The sequence below is a fragment of the Cryptotermes secundus genome, unplaced genomic scaffold (assembly GCF_002891405.2).
Source record: "Cryptotermes secundus unplaced genomic scaffold, Csec_1.0 scaffold1908, whole genome shotgun sequence".
Taxonomy (NCBI): domain Eukaryota; kingdom Metazoa; phylum Arthropoda; class Insecta; order Blattodea; family Kalotermitidae; genus Cryptotermes; species Cryptotermes secundus.
The window spans coordinates 93,459-111,705 of record NW_019734349.1 but is presented as its reverse complement, the minus strand read 5'-3'; the positions used below and the strand labels follow the sequence as shown (position 1 = coordinate 111,705).

The 18,247-nt window shown below is 42.0% G+C and overlaps 1 protein-coding gene across 1 annotated transcript in view; it reads right to left on the bottom strand.

Annotated features, from left to right (window-relative positions):
* LOC111868729 (transcriptional regulator ERG homolog) overlaps positions 1–18,247 on the bottom strand; it is a 108,769-nt gene that overhangs the window by 25,950 nt on the left and 64,572 nt on the right. Inside the window, exon 5 of the mRNA XM_023859655.2 lies at positions 14,925–15,114. Within this exon, the coding sequence (XP_023715423.1) occupies positions 14,925–15,114 (190 nt within the window). The remainder of the gene's footprint in view (positions 1–14,924; positions 15,115–18,247) is intronic.

The following is an 18,247-nucleotide window of genomic DNA, read 5'->3' as shown; positions in this document are numbered from 1 at the left end:
CGCTAAAGTTGGCACTATCTTCGCCGACAAGCGGCGGTCGCTCGGTCAGTATAATTCCCTTGCGGACTAAAGCTATGGAGTTTAGTTTGTACCTGGTGTTCCGTTTCTCCGTCTTTCGTCTGGTTGCTAGGCGACTATAACTAGTCTATATCAACGGGTGTTTCGTTTCCTGGCAACGGCGTTGAATTCGAAGAACGATTACAGTAGGTCGCAACAGTTGTAAACAGCAGAATATACAACTAGAACAGTGGTTCTCAAAGTGTGTGAGCCCGCCTTCTATAAGGCGAAGGCCCGGTATAATTGACGCCAGAGCCTGGTACCGGGCCGCAGCCGGGCGGCTGAGAAACACTGAATTAGAATACATACTTATAAGACCATCTAATAAATGAGTAATAAAATTATTTCAAAAGGCGTACAGTTAAGGCGAACTGTGGGACGGAAACATTTCAGGCGATGTTTCCAGGAAAGAGCGAGGTGGTCAGTGCACAGATCCGCAAAGCCTGTTTTCGTATCTTATGAGAGAAACCTTGGCGAATCTTTCGAAAACCCTCCCCAGTGCGAAACCGATAATCATGGCTCGAACAACGGGGGGCCACATAATCGGCCCATCCGTACGAGGGGAACGGGAGGGAAATCAAGAGCTAACTGGCACGAATCAAGTGGACCAAGGAGGGGTCGACATTTCGTTAGTGACACCCTCTCCACTGACTGCGCACACGGTGCAGTGATCAAGGGAGGAAACACAATCAAGACGCGAAATGTATTTTTTACTCCAGAGTGGAAGTTACATCAGGGGGGCAGCTGTGTTTGCCGTTGATGTAAATGACTTGTTTTATTGTCACACCGAGAAATGCAGTTTCGCTCGTGTACTGAGCACGAAGTAATTCGTTTCTAATGGGTTGGTTCGTCAAGTTCATAATTTATTTAACAACGACATACCGTCTACAGAGTCTGCTTAGTATGGAGTGTGATACTTATGCAAGATGGGATGGAAACACGAAGTTCTTTGAAGAAGTAATTAGCTGCTTTCTTTTGATACGGCATAGACCGCTTAGAAAACGACGTATTCAGAATTCTTATATTTTTTTTCGGGTGTATTCATTGCCGCGGTAATGTTTTTACCGGGCTGTTGTCTAGAAACGGAAGGAGGATATACATGCAGACAAAAAGGACTAATGGGTTGGATTTATGAAGTACGCCCTTGAGATGGGCTCAGATGCCATGAAATACATGCCAAGTTTTGTAAATACTGGTACAGGGATTCAAAAGTTGATAGGGGGGATACACATACAGAGGCTGACAGCATGGTGATCTCATAAGCTTATTTTTTACTTTTTAAGAATAAGGACAGTGGGGCTATCATTGGAGAGAGCGCCCTAAAAGTGGTGAAATATAAAAAAATTAGAAAAATTGTACAGGTATAATGAAAGGCTACATATTTTCCTTTTCGTTCGAAGTTATTTGTGTATTGGGCAGTAAAAATGACGCGAATAGGAACTACGTATATCAAACATGGAGGAAATGGGGTATACACAATATCCTGGCTTCAAAAAACAGACGGCGATTATCTGAGAGACCTAGTATGTACTTACTTACTTACTTACTTAATTACTCATGGAGCTGACCCCTTCTTGAGGAGCCGCAAATTCTGCAGCTACTCAAGAATTTCCTAGCATTTTATGGAACGCGAAAGTTCATCACCGTGTTCACAGATTTATCCAATCCATACCATCCTATCCTATCTCTCTAAGATCCATTCTAATATTGTCCACCCACCTATGCTTTGGTCTTCCCTGTGGTCTCTTTCCTTCTGGCTTTCCCACCAATATCCTATACGCATTCCTCGTCTCCCCCATCCGTGCTACATGACCTGCCCACCTCATCATCCTTGTCTTGATCATTCTAATTATACTTGGAGAAGAGTACAAGTTATGAAGCTCCTCATTATGCAGTTTTCTCCAACCTCCTGTGATTTCATCTCTCTTTGGTCCAAATATTCTCCTAAACACCCTGTTCTCAAACACCCTCAGTCTACGTTCCTCTCTTAATGTCAAAGACCAAGTTTCACACCCATACATAACCACAGGCAAAATTATAGTTTTGTATATTCTAATTTTTATGTTTTCGGACAACAGACGGGAAGACAAAAGGTTCTGGATTGAATGGTAGCAAGCAGTACCCGAGTTCAATAGCCTCTTAATTTCCTCCTGAATCATGTTTCGTTCTGTTATCGTTGTTCCCAAATATCTGAACTGTGCCACTTTATTAACATCCACCTCAGTTTCCAAGTTTTCCAAAGCTGCGAACCTATTTGAGATTTCAACACGATACTGCTCTTTACCCTCTACCTCATTTAATTTCTTGAGATTGAACCTCTCCATATGAACTCTGTGTGTTGTTTACTTGCTCACTGTCAGTCTTTCTCTAACCCTTGCCACCAGCAGGCAGTGGTCAGTATCACAATCTGCTGCCCTGAATGATCGGACATCAAGTATACTTGAGTGCCGTCTCCTGTCTATCAAAATATGGTCTATTTTATTGTGTATCTTCCCATCAGGAGATGTGCAAGTAAATTTATGGCTGTTACGATGTGGGAACATTGTACTTTTGACAGTAAGATGTTTTGATGTGGCAAAGTTTACAACTCTAACTCCATTATCATTACTAATCTCATGCAAACTCTCATTCCCAATTGTTGGTTTGAAAATGTCTTCCCTCCCTACTTTGGCATTGAAATCTCCTAACAAAATTTTCATATGGTACTTCGGGAATTTATCAAATACAGGTTCTAGTTCTTCATAGAATCTGTCCTTTATGTCATCAATTTTATCTTTTGTTGGGGCGTGAACCTTTATAACAATGATATCACACCGGCGACCTTTTAGTATTATATATGATATCCTATCACTAACGAATTCTATCCTCTTAACGGCTGATACGATTCTCTTATGTACGAAAAAAACCTGTACCTAATTCAAGATTTTCATTCCATTTTCCATAGAAAAATGTTGTCTCCTGCTGGTGCAATGCCACCTCCATCCCATCTGACCTCCTGTACTCCCGCTAAATCTAACTTACATTTTAAGATTTCTTCTGCCACTGCCCTGAGTGAACCTGCCCTATACAAACTTCGTACATTCCAAGTTCCAAATCTCATATCCATTATCATTAGCTTAGGTCGTTTATCCAAGGAATCAGTCCAGGTCCCAGGCTTTGTGTTCATTTTCGTAACATAATATTTTTCTACGGTGACGAGTTGTTAGCCCCAAGCTGGAGGGCCACCCCTTGTCGCTGTCCGCGACTGCTTATTCAATATATTCGCAGCTTCCCTCCAAAACTGGAGGGCGTCTCCTCCATCCGCAACCTGAGGACGCGACATGCCGTGGTGACAGGGACCCACCTACCATGGACCTAGTATGAACTGCAAGACAATATTAATTGAATTGTTCAGAAATGGGATGTGAAAATATAGATTTTATTCAACTGGCTTCGGATATAGTCAAGTGGTGGGTTTCTATAAATAAGCTAATATAACTTCCGGCCTCCCCACCTCCCAAAATGGAATTTCGTGTGAAACTGAGCTCAAAGAAGGCAGTCAGCACCATGAAATCAGTACTCTGTGGCATGATTGTTGGTTCTCGCTTCGTTGACCTTGAAATATACGCTCTTCTGAGTTGTAACGCCATGTACTTAGGATAGAGAGAGAGAGAGGGCTGTCTCCAAACTACAAGGGGTTACAACCTTGTAGACTACACTTTTCACGGCAGAAATAGATGTAAAGGAAAACAAGCTCCGTGGCCTGTAGTCCGCAAGCGACCTATACCGACCGAGCGACCGCCGCTTGGCGGCGAAGTTAGTACCAACTTTAGCGGGTAGAGGACGTCGCGTGGTCAACACAACGGATCACCACGGCCGTTAATCTCGGTTTACTAGACCGGAGCCGCTATTTCCTTGAAACAGTTCCTCAATTATCCTAGCGAGGCTGAGTGGATCCCGTTACAGACCCACTATTTCTCACAAAATCTGGTAGCGCCGGGAATCGAACCTGGTACCTCTGGATCTGTAGCCAGGAACTCTGACCACTAGACCACAGAGGAGGCCCCTTGAAGACTACACTCTTCAATTACATGATAGACGCATAGACAAATGTACACAGAAGGTACTATAAGCTCTCAGACTGTTACACAGTTCTTCGTTATTAGAATGGTGGTCATGATTAACTTTAAATCGTCCATGACTAAACACGCAACCTTCTAATTATGAGGTGCGTGTTCTTCGTGCTGGGCATTTTACAAGCAGAATTCTGCCTGTCTTCCAGTACCTCCGATACTCACATTTCAGAACACATGCCTGCCACATACTGGCGTTCTTTCTTGTGACATTAAGACAAGACGCCTTAAACACGAATGCCAATTACCAACGCTTCTCACTGAAAATCGTGTTGTAGTGGCTTTGCATTCGGAAGGCTGGTATCTGAGGCACTCGCATTACGCGTTAGTATGACTGAGGCACTTCATCTCTTTCCTCGGTCTCTCAAAAAATGTCGGGTTAGTTCCTTGAAGTAGGTCAAGGCTACCTACTGTAAACCATATTTAACCAGCATTCACGAATATTTACACAGGTCATAAAAAGAAAGTACAGCTATCCCTGTAACAGGTCGTGGTGGCCCATATGGTTGTGAGATGTTGAGTTCCCACATTTTCTAGACAATCGGCTCATAGATGGCGGTGAGGTTGTCAGCCTTACACGCCGACCGGCCTTTACCCCTAGGAAGATTTCTGATACACATTTATGTTCGAGGCTGAGTCGACCCCATGGCCATTGTGCGGCTGGAAGGATTAGGTCAATTGAAAAATTCAATGACCTCATCGGGATTTGAACCCGCAACCTTCCGACTTGTAGCACAGTGCCTCAACCAACTATGCTACCGCGTGCACTTAATCTCTTCAGAATCACAGAACAAGTTCGACTTTTCATCTGATGTTTTGGAGGAATTTTGCATTGTGCTGATGACGATTATGGGTTAATGGGGGTGTGAGGAGGTATAAGGGGGTGCGAATTGGATTATCTAGGGTTGGAACCGCCGCTAATAGACAATCTGCGCCAATCACAGTCTATTGGAGCGCCCGGCGATCTCAACAGCTTCCTCCATAAAATGAATAGCAACAAACGGCCCTGTCTCACTCCACCCGTTTTTTCTCTTTCCTGAATGAAATAAACTGCTAATTCATGTAATTTTGACGGCATAAAGCAATTTATAAACTGCTGTTATTCTCGTCTGCTCTATGTGAGCTTCAAACTTCAGTTTTGTACCTGTCCTCAATTACTGCTCTCTGCAGGCGGGGATACGTACCGTTATTTTTAATTATCTTTTAACACGGACTAATGAAAACGGATTTTCACTTTCTCTTGTCCCTCTCAGTATTTTTCAAACGTCATTTCGTTTCTACTAATAACTAGTCCCAAAATACCCTTTACACAGGAAAAGTATCAATTTGGGGGAACATTTACGAGTAAAAATATGTTCTATCTGAGTTCGGACTTCGTAATTAAAGACCAACAGTTTAATTGCTTGAACTGACGTACTGACAGATATGTTTTATTTTCATTTGTCTGTCAGCGTCGCACCCCACTGTCCCTATGGAGTCCTCATGTGCAGTGGTAATGGTAATACCCAATGAGGCAGGAGAAATTTCTTCAGAGCTACGAGAGGCTCAGAGCCGGGCTAAAGACGAGGGCGAATAATTGTTGAACTGGGAACTACATGGCGGTAATGGGTTGTCACACATGACTGTCACCTTCATAACCAGTGGTAGGAGATGTAATAGTAGTAGTAGTAGTAGTAGTAGTAATAATAATAATAATAATAATAATAATAATAATTGGGTTCCTTTCGTGACGGCTTCCATATGGCTATTCCTACCATAAATACATATATAATTGTGACGGGAAAGCTTGAAGGAAAAAAATCCACTTGGGAGACCAGGACGTAGATTAGAAGACAATATTACAAGAAGTTCTGGGAAGAACTAATCGCCTACTTTCTTTTGGTACAACACAGACAACACACAAGACGAAAAAAATAGAAGGGAAATAGAAGGTTCCTATCAAAGTTAGGTAGGGATACATAGATAGACAGTAAGGTGAGTTCTTAAGGCTCATAAGTATAAAGGAATTAGGAGGTATACAGACAGACTGACTGACACAGACGGATATACACATAAAGAGCAAGGTGATCTCATAAGCCTCCTTTTATTTTCTGAAAATAAAGAAAGTAGGCCAATACATGGATTCTAAAGAAGTGGGATCAGAGGATATGCACTGGGTCCATCTGCCTCAAGACAGGAGCCCAGTGACCGGCTGCTCCACGGAGATGGTTAGTTCGACTTCTTTACACGAGTGCCGAGTCTTTCAAACACCTGTAGATCACGTGATTTCCTCAAGCTATGAAAACATCGGCTATACATGTAAGATTTGAGGTTCTCACGGCGGTAACTATGAATGCCGTCTTCTGGGATGTGGCGCCGTGTAGATATGGTGTGAACCGACGTTCCACATTCCAGAAGACGGCTTTCTTCATCGGCTATACAGTTCATAATTTGTTTACTGTTTACATGATCAGTAGAAGTCGCGAGAGCTCAGTCGGTACAGCGGCTGGCTACGGACTGGACGAAAGAGGGGTCGGAGTTCGAGTCCCTTTAAGGTGAAGAATTTTTTCTTCTCCATGTTGTCCAGACCGGCTCTGGGTCCCATCCAGCCTCCTATCCGAAGCGTACCGAGGACTCTTTTCCCCCTGAGATAAAGGGGCAGGTGCGTGAAGCTGACCACTCACCTCCAGCTAGTGCCGAGATATAGAAAATGCGGATCTATACATCCACTCCCCCACACGTCTTCGTGGCATAGTGCTTAATTAGTTAAGCACAGGGACAACTTTACCTTTTTATTTATATGATCAGTTATTTCTTAACTAGAATATTCCAAAATATTCTGTTCAAACCTTCGTAATATCACACGTCCTTCCTCTGTTACTCACGTTCCAAATCAATCTAAAACAAATTTACAAGCAGACGTACGAAATATTTTAAACACAAAGATTTCTGGCTAATTTTTATAGGCCTACGACCCGTAAGTGTATAAATGTGTTCCTATAGTATCCAGCTAAGTGTACAATACAGTGGCATTAAGAGAACTCTACAGTGGTCCACTTTAGGAAAATATGAACAGAAAGTGCATCTTGTGTGAGCGATTTGTCATAAAAGGTCTATAAACGAAAGGTCAAGGAACAGGCGCGATCCCTGGAAGATAGACAACATGCGATGTAACGATCAAATCTTATTACAGAATTAAAATGGGACGCGTATTTCATTTCTTTTTTTGTTCAGAGAAACGAACTATACAGCATATAAAAGCAATCTACCTGCGGGACAAATCTTGCTGAGAAATCGTACTGCTATCTACAAGCCCACGAAACGGCAGACATTTTGTTTATAGCTGTAATATTTATGTGAGTTTATATTACACTATTTCACTACAGTTACGGACTAGGGGCTGGACGGCAGGTGACTGATTCTCGTCAGGGGCGAGATATTTCTCTTGTCCACAGCGTCCAGACCGGCTCTAAGGCCCACCCAGCCTCCTATCCAGTGGGTACCGGGCGTAAAGCGGCCGAAGCGCGAAGCTGACCACTCACCTCCAACTAGTATCGAGGTTAAGAACGATGGAGTTATACCTCCGCTCCCACACGTCTTCATGGCATAGTGCTCAATTAATTAAGCAGAGGGACAACTCTACCTTTTTAACCCATTACTTAGATGTAATGAACCTGTTGTAATTATATTTCTGTTTAAAATATTTTCCTTACTGTGTAGTATCTGAAAAACTTAAAGATTAAAATATACAAAAATTACCATTTTATCCGTTGCTTTATATATCTTGAAGCTCGATTTATCACGGTAAGAAATCAAACGCAGAGCGTAGGTGTCTGGTAAAGGTTCTGTGGAAAATATTTGGCCTTCAGCGAAATCAAGTAAAAAGAGATTGGAGAATATTGCATTATGAAGAGCTTCATAATCTGTACAATTTGCTAAGTATTAATCGGGCTCTCAAATAAAGGAGGACAAGATGAGTGGGTCATGCAGCATGTATGGGAAAGATTACATATGCATACCAATTCCTTTTTCAGGACTCTGAAGGAAAAGGCCAATTGGGTGACTTAAACTTAGATAAGTTGGAACAAGCTATAAGGTTCCTGTAACACAATTTAAGTTAAGAACAACAAGAAATTCCAAGAGGATCCTGAAATTCTGCTACTGAATTGCTTAGACCTACTTGTTCATGCCCACGGCGCTACTTTGGGGGCAGGAGGTAGAAGAGGCATTTAAATCCTATAAAGAATAAGGCAAAAACTATTTCACAGGCCATTTAAGAAACTGCTCTAGCCGCTCACCTTCGTCGAGCCTAAGGACTGCGTGAAGCAGTACCTCAGAGGCCCCACAGGCCAAGTCTTCATGGTGTCATGCTTCGTGGAACACAAGGCCAACTACTCGTACATGAAAAGGCTGGGCTCAAGGTTCTCACAGGGGTGACTAGGCAGTCTTCTGTCTTCTGGGACATAACGCCATGTAGTCTGCTAAAAGTCAGCAGAAGTTTCGGAGGAATATATCGCCTCTATCCTGCTCTGCTTGTTGTCTGCTTCATGCCCATTACTTCCTTGGCTCACATTTCGACCTTGAAGGTGAATGTGATTATGTACCTCTGAAAGACCGGTTGACTTTCACCAGACTACATGGCGTTTATCCCAGAAGATAGGACTCTTTCACCAGACTACATGGCGTTATATCCCAGAAGATAGGACTCTTTCACCAGACTACATGGCGTTATATCCCAGAAGAGAGGACTCTTTCACCAGACTACATGGCGTTATATCCCAGAAGATAGGACTCTTTCACCAGGCTACATGACGTTGTACCCCAGAAGATATGACTCTTTCACCAGACTACATGGCGTTATATCCTAGAAGATAGTACTCTTTCACCAGGCTACATGACGTTATATCCCAGAAGATAGGACTCTTTCACCAGACAACATGGCGTTATATCCCAGAAGATAGGACTCTTTCACCAGACTACATGGCGTTATATCCCAGAAGATAGGACTCTTTCACCAGACTACATGGCGTTATATCCCAGAAGATAGGACTCTTTCACCAGACTACATGGCGTTATATCCTAGAAGATAGGACTCTTTCACTAGACTACATGGAGTTATATCCCAGAAGATAGGATTCTTTCACCAGGCTACATGACGTTGAATCCCAGAAGACAGGACTCTTTCACCAGACTACATGGCGTTATATCCCAGAAGATAGGACTCTTTCACCAGACAACATGGCGTTATATCCCAGAAGATAGGACTCTTTCACCAGACTACATGGCGTTATATCCCAGAAGATAGGACTCTTTCACCAGACTACATGGCGTTATATCCCAGAAGATAGGACTCTTTCACTATACTACATGGCGTTATATCCCAGAAGAGAGGACTCTTTCACCAGACTACATGGCGTTATATCCCAGAAGATAGGACTCTTTCACCAGGCTACATGACGTTGTACCCCAGAAGATAGGACTCTTTCACCAGACTACATGGCGTTATATCCTAGAAGATAGTACTCTTTCACCAGGCTACATGACGTTGTATCCCAGAAGATAGGACTCTTTCACCAGACAACATGGCGTTATATCCTAGAAGATAGGACTCTTTCACTAGACTACATGGAGTTATATCCCAGAAGATAGGACTCTTTCACCAGACTACATGACGTTGTATCCCAGAAGATAGGACTCTTTCACCAGACTACATGGCGTTATATCCCAGAAGATAGGACTCTTTCACTATACTACATGGCGTTATATCCCAGAAGAGAGGACTCTTTCACCAGACTACATGGCGTTATATCCCAGAAGATAGGACTCTTTCACCAGGCTACATGACGTTGTATCCCAGAACATAGGACTCTTTCACCAGACTACATAGCGTTATATCCCAGAAGATAGGACTCTTTCACCAGGCTACATGACGTTGTATCCCAGAAGATATGACTCTTTCACCAGACTACATGGCGTTATATCCCAGACGATAGGACTCTTTACCTGAATAAGCTCTACAAATGTGCGTGACTGATTTAAAACGGATAGACCAAGTGCCACACAATAACTACTTCAAATTTGCACGTTTTTAAAAATAATTCTGCCTACATTATGTTGAATTGGTTCTCTGTAAAATATAAATATATTCGCTGTAGATTATACTATGGAGATTCTTTGAGAGTATTCCAAGAAAGTATTTCTTTTCGTTATATTACTATTATTGAACATGTCGTGGGAGTGCTCAGATAAGCCGTTACCGCTGCGCTGTGTTGGTGGGGGTGGGGGAGAGTAAGAAGCTGGAACGTGTTCTGTGTATGGGTGGTGGAGGCCAGGGAGGGGTATGAATGGGGTAGAGACAGAGCCGGAGACGACAGCTTCCTGGTCGGTTTCCTAATAGATTCCGGGTCGAACCTAGACGTCCCCGGGGAGGGGCAGTGCAATACATTAAACATACCAGGACCGTGCATTACAGCGACCTCAATACAAAATGAACATGTTTGCCTTTGGGGTTTGGTCTCTGAAACTATTCAGCGCATCACGTGGTGATGACATTCTGCACTAAACCTTGCCACGTTTGTTTTGTTTTTCGTCTATATGAATCCACAATTTGTGCTCTCTGTAACGAGGCTATCAGCAATTCACAACACTGTGCCGAATTGGAAAGGAAGTGGTCGTGGCAGAATTTGAGGAAATATCTCGGAATTTTCCTGCAGAAGCTGAGGAAAACCACGTAATTTCTCAATCGGGAGAACCAGTGTCCTGCCTATACGAAGTTTTAAAATAAAAAACTAAAGAAACTCCGTGGCCTGTAGTCCGCAAGGGAATTATACCGACCGAGCGACCGCCGCCTGTCGGCGAAGTTAGTGCCAACTTTTGCGGATAGAGGGTGGAGCGTGGTCAGCGCAACGGATCCCCACGGCCGTTAATCTCGGATTTCTAGACCGGAGCCGCTATGTCCTTGAAATAGCTCCTCAATTATCCTCAAGAGGCTGAGTGGACCCCGTTCCAGACCCACTACTTTTCAGAAAATCTGGTAGCGCCGGGAATCGAACCCGAGACCTCTCTATCAGTAACCAGGAACTCTGACCACTAGACCACAGAGGCACTAGATAAGTCTTACATACAACACAGAAATTATGAACTGTAAAATAATTTACTTCAGGAATGTTTAACTATCTAGGCTCATGTCTACTCTCGAGACATTCGTTTCTCTATTCTGGGCTATAAAGTTGTTTTTCGAGTTCTATCAGATCCATAATGTCCTTGTCATATCGTAGTTTTGAAAGGCTTTATAAGGAAGATGGTGAAAAATATGAAAGAAACGTAATTTAACATCCTCTGTGTTTTACTTCCTGCGTTTTATGCATTAATTGGTTGCCAAGCAACAAAGCAGCTATGGACACGGACCGCGACGTGTTATTGACACCTTTCATCAAGACCAAAGACAAAGGAACGGGGGAAACTGAAGAGGCGATAATATTTCATGTAACAGATTAATTAAGCTCTATGTTATTTGAAGGGAATAGGCCTACTTAACGTGGGTAATGCCGCAATGGGGGGGGGGGATCACTGGCACAGTTCGGTACGTACGAGAGACAGCAGACTACTGAGGTGGTGTCGACCAGGTGATCATAACCAAAATACCACACCGCTGGAGGCTGGTGTGAAACACTAAGAGCCGAACTTAATTTTTCTCTGTAAGCTGTTCCATTTTCTTTATATTCGTAGCTAAACTACAGAAATTTTATCGAAATATATATATTGTAACGTGTCTGGAATCCAGAAGAGACGCTTCTATGGAAACACTAGAATAGACCGTTACATAGGAAACAACAATTGCTCCATTGTAGTTCTAACAGGAGTCTCCATGGTTATAACAAAGGATTCATTTGCCTAGCAGCGGCCAAGGTTATAAATAGCCCGGCTTCCACAAGAAGCAGTCAGTCTCGGATCAGCCTTCGGAGAAGAAAGTCTCGGAGTAGCCAGCTGAGAAGTCAGCCTTGGAATAACCGCCAGAAGAGACAGTCCAGTGTTGCCGAGTTATTGTGAGCAGTGATTGTAACACTGCAAGTGTAAATGTCTGTAAAGTGTGTGTAAAGTGTGAGCGAAAGAAATAAATTCGCTATACCAAAGAACGGCGTGAACTTATTTGTAGCGTTATACACCCAAAATACGCTACAATATATTTATTTATTTATTTTAAAATAGTTTATAATTCAGAAGGGGACACGAGGTGCGTAATTGATTGAAGCACTATGCTACAAACCGGAAGATCGCGGTTTCAAGTTCCTATGAGGTCACTGGATTTTTCAACTGACCTAATTCTACTAGTCGCACTATGGCCGACATATCCTCGAACAGAAATGAGTACCAGGAAGATTTATGGGGGGGGGGGTAAAGGGCGGCCGGCGTGTAAGGCTGACAACCTCACCACTACCTATTAGCCGATTGTCTAGAAAACGTGGAAGCCTAGACGTCTGACCACCCTATGGGTCTCCACGGCTTATTACAGGCATAGCGACAATACTTTACATTTAATTTAATTTTTCTCTGTCGGATGGACAATTTGTGTTGGCATATACCGCGGTACTGAAAGAACTCTGGGCAGTAAAGAGGAACTACAGTGGAAGTTAATAGGTGTCTCGGTCAATGTTGGAACTGTGCAACTTCCATCAGATATGTTACGTCTCGTCTACTTGTCTTTATTTCATGAACACTCATACTCAAGCTTGGCTTCTTACATTCAGAATGCCTCATGTTTACAAGATACTTTCCTACAGTAATTGATTACAATTTTAAAAGCTTATAACCAGTCTGTCCATCTGCCAGTGTTTCTTAATTTCAAACAAGTAGGAGTGAACTTTCAAATAAAGTTGTTATTTCTGATTCATTGCAGCGCACGACAAACTTAAGGTTCGTAATATATTTGAAGAATTTGCTTAGTCCAACATATGGAAAGAGATGGAAAGATAATGTACACGTAAACAGAATGGGCGAAGATAAGTAGCCGAAGACGGCAAGGAACTACAAACCTACAGAGCGAGCAATAAGAATAAAACCATAGAGACTCTGGAAAAAGGGTCTGGAGACCGATACAGGCAGTAAGTCTTATAATCCACGAAAACGAGAAATTTTATAATTGTGTTTGGTCCATTTAAAGTCGGCCTCAATACGTTGAACTAAATAAATTATAAGGATACAATAATGTTAAAAAAACGGTTAAATGAAAAACTATAACTTTTTAATTTATTTAGTCGTTTTCCAATTAACGATCTAACGGCAAAGAATTAAATATTTATTGATTTTCAGCCTGAGTTGCCTAGCTGCAGCAGTTGAACCTTTACTGGGACAATACAGCACGTACTGTTGGATATTCATGAAGAAATCGCCGTGCTTCATAGATTACTTCTCCGGCACACGAATGAGACGTGTAGCCTAACGCCGACTAACAGGGGCAACTAACAGCCTCTAGAATATTTTGCATACCGCCTGAGCTGATTACGTGTATGTATGTTGTCGAATTGTTAAGTGCCCCACCTTGTGCTTCGATCACTCTAATTGAAATTATGTCAAGGTTATCATGGAAGGTTAATGTGGGCATCATTCCTGAATTTTGGGTCATTTTAGTTCAATCCCAATCTCCCAAACGGACATCTGAGAAAATAACAAAACTCGTGTTACATTCAAAAGGAAATAAACAAAGCAGTTTATTACAGCCGCTTTTGCAAGAACATATTGATACCTGTGTGATTGCCAATATTGGGGTCCGTATAGTTGCAACTATGAGCAGAGCTTTTCTTTATGCTCTGACAGCTCAAAGTACATAAAATAATCGCAGCATTATGTGAGGTCACACGCTTTCATGTTTCTTCTATGAAATTATTGCTCAGGTTTCGACTGATGAACAAAGAAGTTCCATCAACTGCACTCACTCACTCAAGCAGCTGAGCCCTTCTGGAGGAGCCGCCAATTGTGCAGCTACTCAAGAATTTCCCAGCGTTTTATGGAACCCGAAGGATCATTACCGTATTCACAAGAGCCCTCCACTGGTCCCTAACCTGAGCGAGATCAATCCAATCCAAACCATCCCATCCTGTCTCTCTAAGATCAATTTTAATATTGTCCACCCACCTACGCCTTGGTCTTCCCAGTGTTCCCGTACCTTCTGGCTTTCCCACCAATATCCTATATGCATTCCGCTTCTCCCTCATTCGTGCTACATGTCCTGCCCACCTCATCCTCCTTGACTTGATCATTCTAATTATACTTGGAGAAGAGTACAAGTTACGAAGCCCCTCATTATGCAGTTTTCTCCAACCTCCTGTCACTTCGTCTCTCTTCGGTCTAAATATTCTCCTCAACACCCTGTTACATGTTTCGGGCGCTATCGGCCACCTCGGAAGATGGTCAACACATCCAAGGGAACACTTTATGAATATGACATGCATATGTTGTCTCAAAGGGTTTAAAACATTGGAATGTTTAAAAGAAATTAATCTAAATTAAACTAATTAATTGAAGAAATACTGTCTGCTTTTTAGCACAACTAAAAATTCAAAGATATTATAAATATTTCTTATAGGAGATCAGAAATTTGTCAGTTAAAAGATGAATTACGCTTTAGAATTAAGATTACTTACGATTACGCTAACACTAGTGGTAGGAGCCATGTAACTGGAATTATAAATCGTACTTTTGCTTCAAATTCGCTTCATTCCTTCAGAGAAACTCTTAACTTTTCTTCTCTGTTTCAGATTATGAAGACATCATACTCACCTGAGCGCCCTACTCAGCTTGTCATAGTTCATATTGGGTTTGGACTTGCGCTCACCCCAGCGCCGAGCTACTTCGTCGGGGTCTGTGAGCTTGAACTCCCCGTTCGTTCCTTCCCACGTAATGCAGTTTGCGTTGGACGAGTCGGACAGTAGCTCCAGCAAGAACTGCCACAGCTGGATCTGTCCTGAGCCTGAAACAGACGTCACATAGTACAACTCTTGGCCACTCAGCATGGACGCTTACAAGTAGAGAATAGTGTATATGAACTTCATGACAAGCACTAAGTAACGTTGTAGTTTTATAATGATAAAATGAAATTCTTTAATACTTTCGTAACAAGATTATTTTTTTACGGCGAGGAGCTCTTAGCCCTACTCCCAAACACAAAGCTGGAAGACCACCCCTTGTCGACTGTCCGCAACTGCTTATTCAATATATTCACAGCTTCCCTCCATACTTGGAGGTGTCTTCTCCATCCGCAACCTGAGGACGCACCATGCCGTGGTGATAAGGGACCCACCTAATATTAGCTGCACAATTGGCGGCTTCTCAAGAAGGGCTTAGCTCAATGAGTGGAGTGAGTCAACAGATAAAATGAAATTATTCGAGAGATATGAAATATGATTATTATTATAGACTACAAATGCCTACTGTCCTGTAGTTGCCATACTGTGGGCGCCATGTAACAGTTCCCAGTAAGCTCTCTTTCAATGCAGTTGGTGGCTGCTGCTGTCATACAAGTTTTACTGTTTCCAAGAACTGTACAATATGTAGGCGCAACATTTTTATTCATCTGGTAAGAGATTTTGCTAAATACTCGTACTTGGAACGTGTATATAGACTCTCTTGGAGATATGAAGCTCGATTTCCAACTCTCTAATTGTTTTCCATTTCGGTTACAGAATGTTACTCAGTTACGAGTAAAATTTTAAAGACATTTTGTCATAAAACAAAAAACAAAACAAAACAAACTTCGTGGCCTGTAGTCCGCAAGCGAACTATACCTTCCGAGCGACCTCCGCTTTTCGGCGAGGTTAGTGTCAACTTTAGCGGATAGAGGGTGTCGCGTGGTCAGCGCAACGAATCTCCACGGCCGTTAATCTCGGTTTTCTAGACTGGAGCTGCTATTTCCTTGAAATGGCTCATAAATTATCTTCATGGGCTGAGTGGATTGGTAGGCGGTTGGATATTTCCTCATGTATTTTGACTTCGAAAAATCTTTCGCTTACATATGACTTGAGTAGGTTGAAATAATTTGTTAGGAAGATTCTTTTTATTTTGTAAAGTAAGCCAGGATGCCAGACTTTGTCAAAAGTCTGGGGGTGATTTGAATTTGCGTATTGGTGGTGATGCTGATATGGGCCTTCTTTTGTTTCTTATTGGTTTCCAGGTGGAACTGTCTTGTCTTGTGAGGCTTGCGATGCAGTTCTCGAATGAGTCGTTCTTTAGTTCTTGCAGTTGCATTTTTAGCTTTTTACTGATTTTGTTGTATTTTGCTCTGTTTTCCGGAGTGTGAGGCCTCTGCCAGGCTGATCGAGCTCTTCTCTTTTCGGCTATTAATATTTTTATTCTTAACGGTATGATATTTGTAGGGCTCTTTGGATCATTTGTGGGGGTTGCTGTTTTTGCGGCTTCTTGTAGTAGGGTGATGAAGTTTATACATTCGTTTTCTATGTCGGCTGGTTCTTTCAGCTTAATTGTTAGTTTTGTGTTGACTTCTATTATTTTCCTGAAGACATTCCTGTTTGTTTTGGAGTTGTGAAGTCTGGGCTTGGATTTCCTTAGTATAACTGGTGTGCTTATTGTTGCAATGATCGGAGTGTGGTCCGAAGTTAGGTCAAGGTTTGCAGTTGCGTTTGGGTAGTTAGGAGAGATGCCGTTTGCTAGGAAGAAGTCTAGTAAGTCAGGAATTTTATTTCCATCTGTGGGCCAGTATGTTGGTGTTCCAGTTGATATGATGGAGTAATTGTTATTTTGGATTGTCTTGTGTAGTTCTCTGCCTTTGGTTGTTATGAGTCTTGAGCCCCAAAATGTGTGCTTGCTGTTGTAGTCTCCGCCCGCTATAAATTTTGTACCCAGGGTTTGGAAGAATGACTCGAAGTGGTTTCTCTTGAGGTTATGGCGGCGAGGTCAGCAGACCGCGGTAATGGTGAGAGCATAAGAAAATGTTTTGACTTTGATGGAAGTTGCTTGTATGTGATGTTTTTCATATTTTGGTAGTTCATGATGTTCGATTTTTTCTTTGATAGGGTTGCAGTGCCTTCGTGAGCTGTGTCGTCGGGGTGATTTGTGTGGTAAAGCTTGTATTTGGGGATACTGAAGCAGCTTCTGCTGATGTAGTGGGTTTCGCTGAATAGCAGGATGTCGATTTAGTTTATATTTTGAAATATTTTTATATATTCTTGATGATTTGGAAGTCCATTGGCGTTCCATTGGGTTATTCTTAGGAATCTGGCAATTTATTTCATTTTGTTGACGAGTGTTGTTAGCATGTTTAGTACCATAGTATTTTGTTGTAATAATTATTGAATTAAATTTTTTAATTCGTCTAGGAATTTTCCTAGTTTTTTAGTATTTTCTTCTGTTTGGGTTAAATTTCGCTTTGTGATTTCTGCGTAGTTTCTGGGATGAGTTATTTCCAGAGGTTGTATATTTCTCGTGTAGGATTCATTTGTGTAGATTGCTGGAGTAGAGTGTCTTTGGGAAAAGCTTCTCCTGGTACCTTTGGTTAGCTTACGAAAGTGTTCACATCCTCTGTAGTTTGCGGGGCGGTTTCCTCCGCATAGTGCGCATCTGGCTGGTGTTTCCCTTGTCTTCTTGCAGTCTGTCGCGTTGTGGGCCGCCGCGTATGGCTTATTGCAGTATGTTTTTGTATGGCCGTACTGTTGATATCTCGTACACATTTGTTTTGTTTGAGTAGGGAGGTTCTATTTTTACTATTCTGTTTTGGATTCCTGTTATTTCGTAGATCTTTTTGTTGTTTTGGGCTGATTCTAGGTCTACAAAGAATAGGTTCAATGGCTCTTTCGTAGCTTCTTGATGTACGTTGATTATATTTCTGACTCTGTGTCGTAGTTCAGCTAGTTCTTGTTTTGTCTTCTATTTTTGTTGAGTGATGAAGGTACCTTATTACTAGGGTTCGGATTTCTATGACCTAAAACCTTTGAGAATATGCATGCATTTAAGCCCTAAAAATGGCAAAATATGACCTAAAATATGACAGAATGGCCCACAAAAAATAAGTAAATATTTAACAAAAATTCCTAAGAATGGCAATTTATTAAGAAGTTTACAAAGTTATTTTGTCCTGAATAAATGTCTTT